Source organism: Strix aluco, chromosome 4, assembly GCF_031877795.1.
Source record: "Strix aluco isolate bStrAlu1 chromosome 4, bStrAlu1.hap1, whole genome shotgun sequence".
In the NCBI taxonomy this organism is placed as follows: Eukaryota; Metazoa; Chordata; class Aves; order Strigiformes; family Strigidae; genus Strix; species Strix aluco.
Window position 1 is genome coordinate 56,814,554 of NC_133934.1, and position 16,402 is coordinate 56,830,955.

Consider the following 16,402-nt stretch of genomic DNA (forward strand, 5'->3'; position numbering starts at 1 on the left):
AGGAAAAGAAACAGAATGACCCAGTTCCATTAAAAACAGACCAGGGAATTAAGAGGTCACAAGAGCGTTAAGCAGCGTTCTCCTTTATTAATTCCAGCAAGTCTGGAAAAGCCATTAGGACACATTTCAGAGTTGTAGCTGTTAACACACCCATTAAAAGCATTGCTAATAAAGCAAGAGACAGCAATTTCCACTGATATTTTTTTCTTTTTCTGGTCCACCAGCTTCTCAGACTACCACTGAAAAATCTGTATATCTGTGGTTTTAGTGAAATGTAAAAAGCAGGTATCTTCTTTTCTTGCAGAAGAGCTTTGACAAAAAACCCCCATTTCTGAGTAGCATCTGTATATTACAATCACCAGTGAGCTTAGAAATGTTAACTAATAAAGTTCAGTGTGCAATAAGTATAATGAATTTTCCCTCAGATTCTTAAGTATATTTTCAGAATACACAGTACAAGTTTCCCATGTTCCTGCAGTGGGGAGATTCTCTTTTCAAGGTAAGTCTTCTACACCTACTACAGAGTAGTAGGACTTTGGCCTTCATATTAAACGCTGAAACCACTGAAACAGTATCCTGCCAGCCTGAACTTAACATTTGGATTTACATCAGTGAACAATGGTGGAGCCATTTTGCATAACTTTGGATTTCTGCCTCAACTTGATCTTGCTTGGCTGCCAGGGTCACTTCCTGAAATAGTAGATACTCAAAACCCCATAAACAAACTACACAAGATCAGGATGCTCCAACCATGATTAAAGGTAAAAGTTAAACCTATAACGAGCCTGAGGAAGTCAACATACACAATACTTTCTCATTTGTAACAGTTACATTTACCTACAATTTTAAAATAAGAAGCCTGATTTTAACTAGACATGTTTCATTATCTTTGAAATCAAGTAATTTGTATTAATGCTTCAGCTATTATTGAAAAGTTTAAGCAATCATTTTAAAAATATGCCAGTTGTTGTTAGAGACATGCATGAAATATTGTACATTTTTCCCTGTGCCTTCTGATTATCATATTCAGTAGCATTTATTCTTTAATTTCTCCCCCCACATATATATATGTGCATTTAATATATATGAATATATATGAAGTTACATAAAGCTTCATTCACAAACTAGGAAAATGGAGCTGTGTGCAATTTAAGGTAAACATATTTATAGGCAGTCAGCCTGTGTCATTCATGTCAATTTTAACAGTATGTTAGCAAAACAGTTTTGGAATTCAGGTTATTCATTGCCTTAGATCTATGGGTCAGGATCTATGTTTTCTTTTCCAGAGTGTGAGACTTTACGATAATAGGTTTCTGATTCATAAATCAAAGCTACCATGTGCTACCACAATAAAAACATCAACACAAACTCTTGTAGAAACAGTCCTTTTCAGAGAAACTTAGCCTTGTGTTTTAGCATGAACTACTGTATTGGTATTTAAGAATCAACCAATAGAATACCAAAGCCTAGCATCTAGCGTATAGATTTGACAATATTTGTCCAATATTAGTACATCCTTTTGAATAGGAATATACTGGCTCTATCTAGAGTGGTAAAATCCACTCCTTTTGCTCGTGTGTCAGAAATCAGTCATATTCATGAAGATCCACCTGTGTATTTAAGAATACTTCTCCCACATATACCCCCCTCCATGCCTACCAGAGCAACATCCTTGCATAGTACTTTCTGTACATGGAAGGAGGGGAAAAAAGCCCACTATAGTAATGATATTTCCAAGACCATTTTAGGACTGATCTATACCATTAATGAAACAGTTCTGGTCTCTATTTCTCCCACCAGGACCTCTTTTGTGCTAGTTAATGTCTTCCTTTTCTAACTGACTGTAAAACTACACACGATTCTCTCTGCTCTCTACGCTACAAGCTTTAGTCTTAACCATTAAGAGCAGGCTCCTCTCCATTTCTGCTTCATGAAGACAGTGTCTATAGTAGTTATGTGCTTAAAGAAAAAAAAGCCTCCCAAACTCCACAAAATAGCCAATCCTACTGCTTCTAATGTAATCTGTTGCCCTGCCTTTTGCACTCCTGCTTTTCCAGATTCCAACAGCCTAACTTGCCCAGGATCTGAAAAATGGACATTTCAGTTGCACAAACCAGCTGTGGACGTACACTGACTCTTTGCTCTACATGCGGGAATTTCATATGCCCATACACCATTTATCTACAATGTTTGACTGTCTTGAACTGTCCACTTTGGATCTGTAAATGTTGTCAAGGCCTGGGACGTTCTTTTCAACAATTCAGGCTGTTTTTCTACAGCTATTACAGTTCCAAAACATTTTGCTAATGATAGTACAGAGCAGAAAGAACTTACATTGTGATTTGCAAAGCAGAATGTGCTTTCAAGTACAATTTGCAACTAGTATGTTCTCCAATATAGAAATATATATTACCAGTAACAAAATGATTCAAATGTTCCGATCTTCAAATTTGCTATTATTTCTGCTTCCTTCTGTGTAAACCACACTTAGTTCAGGATCCACTTGGCTGCTTTAGTAGTAATCGTTCTGTTTTCTCTGGGTAGTCTGTCAATGCTAGTAGGAAATCTAACTGCGGACATTTAGCTCCCAGATACTTTGCAGGATGGGAATAAAGGTAGTATTTAATTCCTTTCACTCAGATTTGCTTAAAACACAACTCTGATTTTGTACCTTAAATAATATTCTTTGCCCTAGAATCATAGAACGGTTTGGGTTGGAAGGGACCTTAAAGCTGATCTAGTTCCAACCCCCCTGCCATGGGCAGGGACACCTTCCACTAGACCAGGTTCTTCAAAGCCCCATCCAACCTGGCCCTCTGAAATCTTAAACATTGAATTACTATTCTTTCATGGTTTTGTAGTTACCATAAATTGAAGCCACGTGAAATGTTTTACTCCAGTGTTTCATTATTTAGGGAAAAGTAAATCAGTAAGATCAATCTAGAAAGAGATTATATAGCAGTAAAAATGCACCAAATTTGTTTTGAAAGACATCATGTGCGTGATCTAAATCTTTGCAAGCTATCTTAACTGAGAAACATGATCCTCACTTTTTGCCTTTCACGGTATGAATTTCCATTTGCAGGTTGGGTGAATCACAAGCTCCATCCTCCATCAATGATTAGTTCATTACCAGTCATGTAGGCAGACTGAAATGACATAAAAAGTAACAAGAATTTTAACTAGTTTTTCATGGCTATTAATTACAGAGAAACACTTTTTCTTTAAATTCAAAAAACTTCTTTCTTTTTATACAAACTCTTTGTTTTGCAAAAATATCTGAATAAATAGAATATAAACAAACTTAGAAATGGAAGCCTTTTGGCTAACTCGGGGGAATGTAGCAAAAGCATTATTAGAGGCATTAAGATGAGACTGCATCCTGAGAGTACAAATTCAAATAAGCTAGACTTGAGATATCTTACCTGCAGGAATAATACCTCACACTATGATGTTATTAGCTCTGTTCAGCTGCGCAGAATCTGACCAGGTCAGCCAATAATTATGTCGGGACCTAACTGAAAATTTAGATCATGCAGATAAAGAGGCAAGAAACTGAGCTGTTGGCATTCTTCTCTGTGTCAGCACTGAAGCATACTGGAACATATTGGAAAACTGGAATTCTGTCTACACATGGTTGAAAACCCTATAACCAGACTAGAAAAAAATAATAGCTTTACAGAAACACTAAAACCAAGATGAAAGTGAGAAATGGATTTCTAATAGATAGCAGCATTAAGACTGAATTAATTCCATTAAAGTATTGTGTTATGCTCAGTAGAACTGCTCAACAAGTCCAGAGGAATCCTGCTCAATTTTAGATTCATAGTAAATTTATAGCATCCAAAATAACCTTGATGTGTGCTCATTAGTGTTAGTGGTATTTGCAGTGGTCATTAAGAGTTTGGTGTGTAACAACCTCAGTGGGTCTATTGTTTTCTTTATGCTGAAAGGGTAGATTCACCCTGAGCCCTTTTAGCCAAAATCTCCAGCAGTTCTATGCAAATATTTGCTCCTGAATAGTGAAGATAGGTGGTGACTACTAATTCTACTTCCTTAAAACATGATCTAGCCATGGTGCAAACTCAGAAAATCAAACAAGCCCATTTCTCCTATCATTCAGGATGATCTGGGGTCAGTCAATTTGCTCAGATGACATGAAACCACCGGGCTATGGCACCAAATACACAATGCCTTAACAATCACTGCTAACATTCAGAGTACTTTTTGTATTGTAGGTTGAACTCAGTAAAAGATCATCAGGTTTTTTTATGTTTGTAATAATCCAGCTCAAAGACAATATAAATCCTTCTAAAACAAATTCTCTCTATTGTGAAGCAACAAAGTAGCATGGGATTCTGTGACAGGAGATTTTACTGTTCCATACTTACTTCATCAGAGGCCAAGTACACAAAGAGGTGGGCCACTTCTTCAGCATTAGCCATCCTACCAGTCTTCTGTCTGGCTAGAAAGTCTTTCAATGCCTAGATACACAAGAGCATTTGGTATATCAAAAATAAAAACCCAATTATTTTAACCCAATTAGTAGGACATGTACAAAGCAATACTGGAAACAGGCCATAAGTCATAACTTCCTTTAGTGCACTGAGTAGGGAATTTATGCTAGAAAAAGAAATTAGAAGAGTAACAGTAGTTGAAAAATAGTAGGAGACTGGACTTAAATCTCTGGTTCCAGAATAAAGCCAACATAAGTCCTTCTTCCTTTGGTGGCAGATAGTCCCAGGCCCTTCAAACGAGGGCTCACAGTTATCTCGTCAGTATGGTTAAAGCATTTGAAATAATTCTGAAATGCATAGGCCACAATGCCCATTCTGTCATGGTTTTGCACTAGTTTGTGGCTGCCACATGCCGTAGTAGAAAAGGTCTTCTATTTTTGCACTAGATACTGTAACCAATGGTTGCAAATGCTTCCACAGATGACAGACCCTCTGCAATAGTATCCTTCTGAGGCATTTTAAGGCTTCTATCTGAGTACAAACTGACCAAACTATCAAAGGATACACTACTGTTACGTTATCATTGGTACTCTGAAGTAGGAGACATTCTTGAATATGGGCAGAAGTGCTGCTATGTATTTATTTTATTTTTTTAAAGGGAGTTAAACACATGTACACACATGATCAAACTAATAGATTGCTTTCTCACCTGTGCTGGGTTAGGCTGGGCTTGGATTCTCTCTCGTAAAGATGGTGTGTCGACAGTTCCTACGCGAAGTTTTAAATTCAATGTTAAAAATCAACTGCATCAACAATCATGACAAAAAAAAATGCAGTTCATTGGTTATATTTGTATGTCTTAACAGTTATGTGTAACTTCATAATATGATTCAGGAAAAAGACTGCAAACTGTCGACATAGCACAGGATTCTAAATTTCAATAGAAGGCAAGACTTTTGAGAATTAGATTTAATACTTTTCAGGTGGTTAAACAATGGCTACCTGTTAGCTAGCCCTTGCCTGCTACTAACCTCCTAGACTATATCTTTGAGAATAAATGTTCAAATACTGTGCAATGCATATATAATGTCCATGTGCTGGGTTAACAGACTAAACATACAACTTAACTACAAAAGTAATGACTTTTTATTTTAAATCTCAGGAATGTTTCAAGCATGTCCTGTTCTTTTAGATTGCTGGTAACTTTAGTTGCCACTTGCAAGTCTACTCTTTGTTAATAATGTCATACTAAATCGGACCTTCTAGCATCTGCTCCTAGTTTACGAAATAATGTAAGAATACTTACCAGGACATATGCAGTTGCACCTGATGCCTTCTTCAATGAAATCAGCCGCCACAGACTTTGTTAGACCAATAACTGCTGCCTTTGACGTACTATATACACATCTGTTCACAACTCCTAACAGAAGGTCAGTGTGAAGGCAGCATAGAAACATATTTTAAAAAAAAGAAAAAAAAAGAGCCAAGTTTTTTCAATATGCACCTGCTGCTGCACTCCCACATTCCCTGTAGCACTGGTATTGCCTCCATAAGGGTTGGCTAACTAGAATGCTGACTGCCAGAATTCTGCTCAGGCATACAGGAGAGCAAAGCACATGATCTTTCTATAGTGTAAGTTTGGGGAGTAGTCTAGAAAAGTTAACAAAGCAAACAAAGATTTAGGAACAGCAGAGACCCATCTGTTAGTCACCATCAGGCTTCCGTAGGAAGTGTAACTACAGTGCTTACATAACTAATTTCCTCATTATTTCTCTGAAGAACATATGTAGCAAATACTACTGGAAGTAATTACTTTTCAGTTAATACAAACTGGTAAAAAAAATGCTGCAAAATATTCAGGATGGCTTCAAGAGCTCAGAGGCAAGGATCTTAGTGTTTCTGCAACCTTCCATCTGTGTCCTTGTGTGTGTATGTATGCGTTGATGTGTTCCCTTTTTTTAACTGCATTCTTCCACAGGATTGGCAACGTCCTCTAAATTCAAAGTTGTGCAAAATTTGTTTCGTATTCCCACAATTTTAAGGATTTATATAAGAAACTCTAGCAAGCTACTGACCTTTAATACTGGATGCCACAGAAGACATGTTTATAATATTTCCAGATTTCTGTTTAAGCATCTGCAAAAGAATACTTATGTAATTCAAATGCAAATTTTGTCATCTACAGGTCCAGCAAAATAGCCCATAACAACCTGCAGAACAGCCCTGCATACAATTGATATGCAGGGTAACAAAGCTTAATTGGCACGAATGGGTGCTTCCTTCTTTTTGATCTATTGACTCTTCAGTAAAAAATAGTAAAGCAGAATCTGAAATATTAGGTTCTCCTAAGTTGTCTCAGGGGTGAAAACTATGACAGGAAAGGATTTTTTTCCTAGTTAGCCACCTCTGAATCGTTGCCCTCTTATCACTACAGCAAGTTACCCTACATAGACATCTACTCATGCCATCTACCAATTCAGTAATTCACTGATCCCATTAAAACCCTTCTTGCTTTGGAGAAGACTAACACACAGCTCTCTAGCATCTTTGAATTGTAGCTAAATTTCTTTAAGTTATAACCTTTTTAGGCATTCCAAAACCTGGGATGCCTACAGTTGTTATGAAGAACCTTTGAAAAATGAGTATCAGCTAAGAAAAAGCCCCCACCAAATCCCAAAACAAACAAAAAGGACTGGAACAACACTGAAAAGAGTACTTGTCATCCAGTCATGGTCACAGCTTCCACATTTGGCCTCTGTATTTACAGGAATACAAACACCTTATTCAGTCCACAAGTTTTTGTAGTCCTAAAACCTAGTTATGATGTCAAACACAAGTATCCTCAACCTGCTAGACTAATTGAATTGTTGTCTGATATAACCAGCATGTTGCCATCAGTGGCACTGAATTGCTTCACAAGATGGTTTCCCAAGTTCCATAAAATACATGTTAATATACATTCATAAATATTTTGTAGCAGTAGTATTGTGCAGCTTTGTGCTATAGCAGTAGCTATAGAGCTATATATATATATATATATACAGCTACATCAGTAGCACTGCATTGCAATGGCTCACTGCTCTACATTTGAAAGATTTTTAGTGAGAAATTACATAAGGCAAAACCCCTGAGTTAATCTTCCCTACTATATCCTTTAGATAGACTCTCTACTTGAAGAATTACACAATACAAAAGATGTTTTAGAGTAGGATCACTATAATCTAAGGGCCTCCCCTATCCAAAGCTGTATACTTGCATGTTTGTCTCAAATTCCATGTTGTCACAGTGGCAACAAGTTAGACCTCTCACACTTTAGAAACAATGCAGCAGAGATGAAAAATCATGGGCAACCAAACCTTACCTTAGGAAGAAATGTCCTGATCATTAGATACATGCTGTGAACATTGAGGTTCATAGTGAAGTTCCAGTCTTGCTCCTCACACTCTAGAATGGTTCCATGATGAACAAACCTAGAATAAGTGCATGCAGTGGATTATGGTCTGCGGTTTACATTTCTATGGCTTTTTGTGCACATTTTCCCATTACTATTTTGCAGTAGCTAACTCTTCCAACCTTGAAAAGGAGGGACAAGAGCTCTTTTGAAGAAAGCAAGCAACAGTGTATTTCTGCTGATGAGTATCAGGGAGCAAGGCAGACTCAGTATGTGCTAAGAAATGCTTGGCAATAGGGAAATTAACATAAATAAGTAGAGCATTAGCAGACCATCAACTTTGCTCACTGTTGTGCTAGGAGAGCCAAAGCCATCAATATAGGTCACCCACAGAGTGGGGAAAACATCACAAATTCCATACCCATTCTATCTTGGCCTGGGTAACATGGCTGTGCATAAAACATTCAGTTTTGATGAAAACACATGAAAGTTTGTATTAAATGGATAAAATGCATTAAGAAAAAGGAAAAAAATGCATTCAAGTAAAAGTAAGTGCTTCTGGAGGACAGGGAAAACTGGAAAAATAGTAGGATAAAATAGAAGCTGGTTACCCTGCAACATTACAGAGGACGTCAATCTTTTCAATCTCCTTGGCCAGATTTTCTATCTGCTCCTTTTTGGTGACATCCAGAACCCGTATTTGAATGCCTAGGAAAATATGGTATTTGCTTCACTGCATTTGGCTAAGGATCATCAGTTTGTTTTTCTGGAGTGCTGAGGACTGCACATAAAATTCAAGTCAGTGGCTTCCCAGGAATAGTCTCCCCTCAGTGGTGCACCAAGACATGGAACCTCACTGCACGAGAGCTACAGTTAATCATTAAGTTAGTGCAATGGTTAAATTGGGACAGCAATGGAAAACATGTCATGCTATTTAAAAGTTTCAGAAGATAGTTAAAAAAAGATCAACTGATTTGATTGTCATACAGCATCACACAGGCAAATGAGCTAACGCAATTTACCATAAAAACATTTCCAATAAATTTGAATTCCGTTATACTCTCAAACTGAATTACAGAACCTGTATAATCATAACAAGCCTTCATGCCCATTATAATAGAATAATAATTACTTTGAACTAGTCACGTCACATACACTCACAGTCACATTACATGCCATCTATCCATGTGTAGTTAAAGATATTATGAATCAGCTTTATATCATTTAATTAATGAGGAAAAGTGATTTTGCATAAGCCATTAACTTATATTACCTGGAATTATATCATAGCAATTATTTAATTGCAAAAACATAAGCATCATATTTGTAAACTTGTTTATAATCAAATGAAAGAAGGCTTAGAATCTCATTGCTTTTCACTATAACTGTCTACTTATTCCAGCCTCTGACAGCTGTCACTGTCAGTGCTTACAGCACTGACTGTGCCCGTGCCATACCTTCAAGAAAGACACTGATAACGAAAAAATAATCCTTCTATTTTGTTCAGAAAAGTTATCTCTGAAAGACTGAGACACAATTTCTGCAGAACAGGGACAGGCGTAACTCTTCCAATGACTTTTTGACAGAATCAGCACCTCTAACAGAACTGCTTTAGGGCCACCACAGCAGTGCCATCCCCAGGATAGACGTGAAAAGAACAAGGTAAAAGAACTACACTTCCAGATGAGCTGTAATATGATAGGATATAATCTACATGTTATTTTACCTCATTTTACTTAAGTAGCTGCCAGCAGTCTAACACAACTAGCTTCTCTCACCCATGTCAAGGCCAAATCCTTACTATGGAATAGGCATGCTTCATGATACACTTTGCCTGCACCATCACTCCATACTGTGTCTGAAGACTGAGCTGTGCCCCCTTCTCAAATACATGAACTTTACATTCAAAGGAAACCTGGATGACTGGAAATGGAGCCAGGATACACTCCAGTAATTCCCTTAGCACATACAGTTAGGCTCCAGGGCACTAACACTTGCTGCTGATCACCCTTTTACCACAGCCTGGTCACTACATATCCTGCATCTAGTATGCAGAACACACCTGTGCCCCAAAACATAGGATTTTTTACACTTTAGTCATGTACAACTAGTGACACACAGTCTAAAAAATGTCTACAACTACCTATTGAGAATCTGTAGATGAAATGGAGCCAGACTTCTCAGAGGCCCACAGCAGAAGGATGAAAGGCAACAGAAAGAAGCTGGAACATGGGAAAGTCTAACTGAATAAGGTGTGGTTTGTTTTTGTGGGTGTTGGTGGGGTTTTTTTTGCTGTTTGTTTGGGGTTTTTTGTTTTACCACAAGGGCAGTTGCACTGAAACAGGGGCCTACAGAGGCTGAGGAGATTCCATCCCTGGAGATGTTCAGAACCTGACTCAACACAGCCCTGAGCAACCTCCTCTAACCAGTGCCACTTTGAGCAGCAGGAAGGACTAAATGGCCTTCAGAGGTGTCATCCAGCATGCATGATTCTATGAAATACTCTAAAGCTGTCTGTAAAGCATCTAAGTGATGTCTAAATTATGGGAGAATTTGATTTGAAATGGATAAAAACCTGTTTCTTTTGAAGCCAAACTGCCAAATCCACGAACAGGCTTTATGTGCCTCAGTTAAATGATATAGACACTTTTGAAGAGATTTGTATATAACGATGCAATTAGACTACAGGCTGGTGATTAACATCAGCACTGGAATTACCTCTCCTGGATAAAATTCAAAGATGATAATGTGCCAAGCCTTGATGAATTATGGCTTAACTAATCACATGTCAAAAGGATAGAAACGACTCTAAGTATATGGGAAGTTACCTCTTTACTTGTGAACACACTAGCAGAGGGGAAATGCACATTTTAAAGTGTAACACGCTTTCCTAAACATCCTCAGAACAAACCTGGGAAGTCCTAAAGCTCCTAAAGAATTACAAAGGGATTGCTTGTGGTGAACTCCAGTCAGTAGAGACAGACATTCACTCTAAAAGCTAAGCTGTGCCAGAGAAAAGTGTTTTTGTGAATTTGACTATCACCCTGTAATAGGAATTCATTAAATCCACTTCCTTCCATCAAATTAAGTTGGAAGCATTTTCAGTTGTAAAATGTATATCCAAGTCTTATTTATTTCAAGACTGAAAAAATATTTTTTTAATATAATGTCCCACACTTGTGTCACTTACGATTAAGACACATAGCTATGCAAAACCTACTCCCTGAAGTATGTTCCTGTGATATCAGTAGGAAAGCAACCTTCAGGCCTGAGCATTTGTACAAACACAATAGGCTTATCTAGTTAGTGTTGGTGGAATTAGTTTCTGAAGACATACAAATTTTTCTAGACAGCTCCTTTTAATGCATTCCTTAGTAAGTATGGACCACAGAAATGCAAGACACCAAATCTACTTTTTGTATAGCTGGATGTTACTTCTTGGGATCAGAGAAAAGCATTCCATGCCTTTTAGAGTGATATGCTTGACAGTTAGCCTAGTGATCTCAAAAGGTAACTGAAACAGGTGCCATTCTGAGAAGCAGAAATCAACCGCTGCTGTGACACAAGAAATTCAAAGTTATTCCACATGCCTGGAATAATACTCTGTCTGATATGCTGGTGCTGCAGTATTTCACATGCTAGATCTCGAACATTCCACACCACAGAACATAGCAATGTTGATGTCTAAAGATTTAGTCTGGATATTCTTGTTTTTTCTGGCCTTTTGAAGTTTGCCCTATCCTCAAATTATATTTCAGCCAGTCTACAACAAAACTTGCAAGAGCTGAACTGATGCCTTGTGAAGATCATTTACCTGGATATTTCTCCAGTTCTTGCAGCTTAGACTTGTTGATGTCTGTAGCAATGACTTTGGCTCCTTCTTTAGCAAAAGCCTGAAGAACACAAGTAAGAGAAGCAGTTTATATTTAGATATTCCAGATCTAGCAGGAAAAAAAAAAAATCTGTTTTCTTCTCATTTCCTTTTTGGCTTGAAATAAAAGTTGGCTGAAGGCAGCTGATCTCTCACTTTTCATTCTGAGCATGCCAGTGAGTAATGGACATTAATTACCATACATCCTTGGGACAACTAAGTAACTATACATGATATAAGACAAATTTATGATCGTTTCCTTAAAGTAAGGAATCCATAAATAAAGTTTAAGAACAGTAACCAGGCTAAGACAACTGGTATTATTATTGCCCTTATTAGTTGCATATGGACTAGCAAGCATGTTACAAACATGTAGTACTAAAATTGTCTGTATTGTTGGATTTAATGAAGTTATGGGATTTGACAGATAAAGGCACACATAGAAAAGGAATGGTAGCATATAAATTTATTAAAATCTTTTGCCTCCAAATCATTGAACTAGAGCAACATTAGAAGCACAACTTTTCTTTGATACTTAACCAGAAATATTACTGCATTCTTGATGCTCCCCTCAAAACCTGCTTTCTCTGCATTGTGCTTACTGATAATCAACAGCTTTTCTAACAAAGTAACCTCTCTGTCAAAAGTACTCTGACATCTCAGATTGTAGCCCCTAGTCTTCAAAATAAGTGTCTCAAGTGCAGCTTAAGAGGATAGTGGCATTAAACATGCCAGCCTTCCTTGGCTTGGTTGGGTGTTTATAAAGAGAAATCATCATGAAAATTTACCTGCTACTTGGACGGGGTGTTTTAATTTAAGGGCCATGATCAGCAGTCTCCTGCATTCTTAACTGCCCGCATGAGAAATTAACTAGTTGGGCAAAAATCCTACTTACAGGAGCCTTTCCTGGCTTGCTGATTACATTATGGAGATACTGAGATAACACTACTGGTTTCTCTATCTGCTATGGAAGAAGGAACTAGCAGGGGAAGAACTGGTCAAAAGGAATTAAAAGGTAACCAGAAAATTAATACATATATTGAATTATGTTTGACAGTAATTAAATAAAATTTGTGAAGGATTTCTCACAGTTGCTCATTGTGAACAATGTTGTAGCTGTGCTGTTAGTATCATGTAGACTTAGTTATGTCAACTACTAATATGGATAAATATCTTGGCTTTACTGTAGGGGATCTTTGCAGTATCCAGCTTTATAACAGGAAATACTCCCTCTATCCTCCTTATCTTCTCCCTGAACAAAGCAGCAGGGATATTGGATTAAAGGTACAGACAGTACCAACCATATATTGTTAGAAAAGCAGTTGCAGTCGTTCTCAAATCTTGCTCTTATCCTTGCCCAACATCACCACTCAGAGCTGAAGACTTTCAGAAATTCAAACAGCACAAAGCATGCATGATACAGGATAGTGACTGTATTATTCCCCAAGTTTTTTGGTGGGTAGTTCTGACTTCATCTATGGTTTATTAATTCAAGAACTTATTTGGTGTGTCATTGGATGAGCTGGCACTAGAGAGCTAGCTTCTGTACAGGAGAACAAACATTTTCCAACTTACTATAGCAGCTGCTCGTCCAATCCCCTGTGCTGCTGCAGACAGCAGGATGATCTTCCCATCAAGCCGACCCATGCTGCTGGCCTGTGCAGACAGAAGATGTAACAATCTTTAACAGAAAGATGAGCCAACACCACTCCCTGGGAATGAGATGCAAATGCATTCCAAAAGCCAGACATGATTCAGAGCACCTCTATCATCCAATCCCATCACAGATTGTCCTGTCTGGCTGCAGCATGACCCTGAGTCATCCAAGGTTCTGAGAGGGGGACTGCCTCAACTTTTCTTTTTCATAAGTAAGAACCTCAAAACAATCGAAAGGCATTTGAGCTCAAAAGCCAAGCTTTATTATAACAGAAACCAGACCTTATTTTTCCTTCAACAGAAAAAAGTCAAGATGAAACAGAAGTACAGTAGCTTGTAATCTAGTGCTTCCACTGTCCATTGTGTTCTTCGAAAGCAAGTCTTCTACTCCTCTCAAGCTACAAACTCACCAACTTCCTAGATGGCAATAAATCCCACACAATACTCTGGTCTTGGTGTCTGCTCTGAATTGTTAGAAATCTTCCAGCACAGCAGATTCCCAGCTCCAACAAGGCAGGAGGGTCGGGGCAAGAATGATGTGCTGTCCTGTCTCTCCCCTCTTGCTCTCAGGGAACTATGGAGCACGCTTGGGGCAAGCAGTAGGGAACCTCCAGGAGGTTCCAATGTGTAGCAGCCAAAAGGCAAAATGTAGCCCTCTCCTCTTCTGCCAAGCACACTTTCTAATGCTGCATTACATTTAAAGAAATACAGCATGTAAAGCTGCAGACAAACAAGTAAAAGCAAATGCCATCCTCTCACTCCTGTGGATTTTTTGTTATTTAAGGAGTCAACTACCTAATAGGATGTTTTGCAGAACTACCTAAAAAGCAAGGTCACTGTGTCAGAGTGCTACATCTGGTGTTTGTTAACTGGGTTCCCAATAAGCAAAACTTTCTGTACTTTTATAATCCACAGAGCAAAATTTGTTTGTGTCAATATGAATGTAGAAAGGTGTCCCAAGAACCTGAAGTGTTTAAATATATACACGAATCCAACATAATGAGTACTTCACTGAGAAGATAAAGATGCCATGATCTCCCCTAGGTTAGCAGCCAGTGTTATCTAGAAATGCTCAAATCCATGTTGTGATTCAGATTACCGAGTCAAATTTAGTGTCCTACATTTTAAACCAGATGATTCAGTTTCTCTGGTTTTGACCAGAAATTCTGTTTTCTCAGCAGCTTTTCCCAACAAGTTGCAGCAAAACTGATGTTTCCCTGAAGGCTATGGATTCAACAAATCAGACTTCTTCTGAAGCAGTTTAAATAAAAAATTATTTCTATTCTAACATGAAAAACATTATCTCTTTTGATTTAAAGGCAAACTGAGTTCCAGATTACGTTTCAAGTCACTGAAATGTTTCACTGTAGGCTTTCCTCCCATAACTGGGACACACCTACGAAGAAACAAAGCCCAAAAGAACAGTCTCCTAAGCAAACAGTAACTGAGATGCACCTTTCTAATTCACGGAAACCTTAAAAATCTCTCCCTTTGGATGCCTCTGATGGTAGGCTATATAAGGTTATATGAGATTGTGCCTGTTTTAGCATAACTTTTTTGCATTGACAGGTGAAAAATACCAAGTTAACCAAGCAAAATGAGATTACACAGGTTGCATTGTCTCTCTAATGTACCAAGCTTTCCAAAATGCAACTCCTTAAACACAAAATTCTGGGAAAGGTTCTATTAATTGTAGCAAGTCCCAAGTATCTCAACAAGAAGTTCAAAGTGCTCCCTCAAGGCAGAGGGAGCTTGCTCTTATTCTTTGTTGTCATACGTCTTTTCAGTGGAAAAATAAACCCTGATCTGTTCAAGTACTTCCCCAAATCACTGTAACACTTTGGAAGCAAAATGCACTATAAATACATTTTTCAATCTAATAATCAGTTTTTATGAACCTTTGCAACACCAATTCTATGAAGCATTTAAAAATAAATATTAATACAGCCACTCACCAAGAGATCTCAAACAGCTTGTATTTACTGACCTTTGCACAAAGGAAGTTTTATACTTTTTTGCTGTGCTTGTTGGGATTTGTAGTCTAACTGGTACGTTTCGGTAGATGAACGTAGTTTCCTGCTGAAACATTGAGATGCTGCCATCTAGTGAAACTCAAGATGTTAAATGTGTGATTTTTCTCCTGCACAGCAAAGGACGAAAAAGGATTGCCAGCATTAGCTGTCCATTCTCCTTAAGGAATTAAAGAGATTAACAGGATTCCCACCAAAAAAGGCCACAACCCTGTTTTTCCCAAGCAATCTCTCTGTAGCAATATAAGCTATCAAATTCCAAACTAGGACAGTACTTGCATGATGAACTTTGTTCTTTTCGGGTTTTTTGTTAAACTGGTGATTTACCAACTTTTCTTTTTGTATCTAGTGGTTTAACTTACATTTGTTAAGGCAGAGTTAATATCAGACAGGAAAAATTCTAGGGCAAACTAATTTAGTCATAAGCTCACATCAGACCTAAAGCTACTCTGATAGTATCCTTAAAGAATTTGGAGTCCTGCCTGAACTTCAGTTGGGCACATTTTCCTCAGAAAAGCCATTTCTGCGGGTAAACTGGGACACACATACACAAAGTTCAGTAATATTATAGCTTTCCTAAGGCTTTATAAATCAGCTGCCCAGGAAACAAAATCTTTAATGACTAGGTTTCCAAAAGCATTTATCCTCCTCTCCCTAAACTTTTGCCTACCAAATTCACAGACCGGTTGCAATAAGTTCCTGTTTTTCACCTCAGTCACCAGAAAAACCTCCAAATGGTCCAAGCAAGCAATAATTAACAAAAAACGGCTTGAAACTGTATATAAGGTAGATTTTTATATCCACCTTGTTTCCCCGTTCTGAAAGGAAAATGTCAGTTTAATTCATTTATTAGAACACCAAAATAGACGGAACGAAAAAAAAAAGGAAATATCTTTCAACCATAGTGGGAAATTGAAAAAACAAGTAAACAGAGCAAAACAAAAAGAAAAACCCAACTAACCAACCCCAAAACAAAACACCCACCACACAAACACCA

General features: G+C 37.8%; 1 protein-coding gene across 1 annotated transcript; it reads right to left on the reverse strand.

Annotated features, from left to right (window-relative positions):
• Window positions 1–67: 67 nt before the first annotated feature.
• BDH2 (3-hydroxybutyrate dehydrogenase 2) lies at window positions 68–15,368 on the reverse strand. The gene is made up of 10 exons (XM_074823204.1): window positions 15,331–15,368; window positions 13,295–13,375; window positions 11,663–11,741; window positions 8,460–8,556; window positions 7,819–7,927; window positions 6,533–6,593; window positions 5,764–5,877; window positions 5,167–5,225; window positions 4,392–4,484; window positions 68–3,149 (listed from the first exon to the last, which is right to left on the reverse strand). The coding sequence occupies exons 2-10, from the start codon at window positions 13,364–13,366 to the stop codon at window positions 3,096–3,098; spliced, it is 738 nt and encodes a 245-aa protein (XP_074679305.1). The 5' UTR covers window positions 13,367–13,375; window positions 15,331–15,368; the 3' UTR covers window positions 68–3,095.
• Window positions 15,369–16,402: the final 1,034 nt, after the last annotated feature.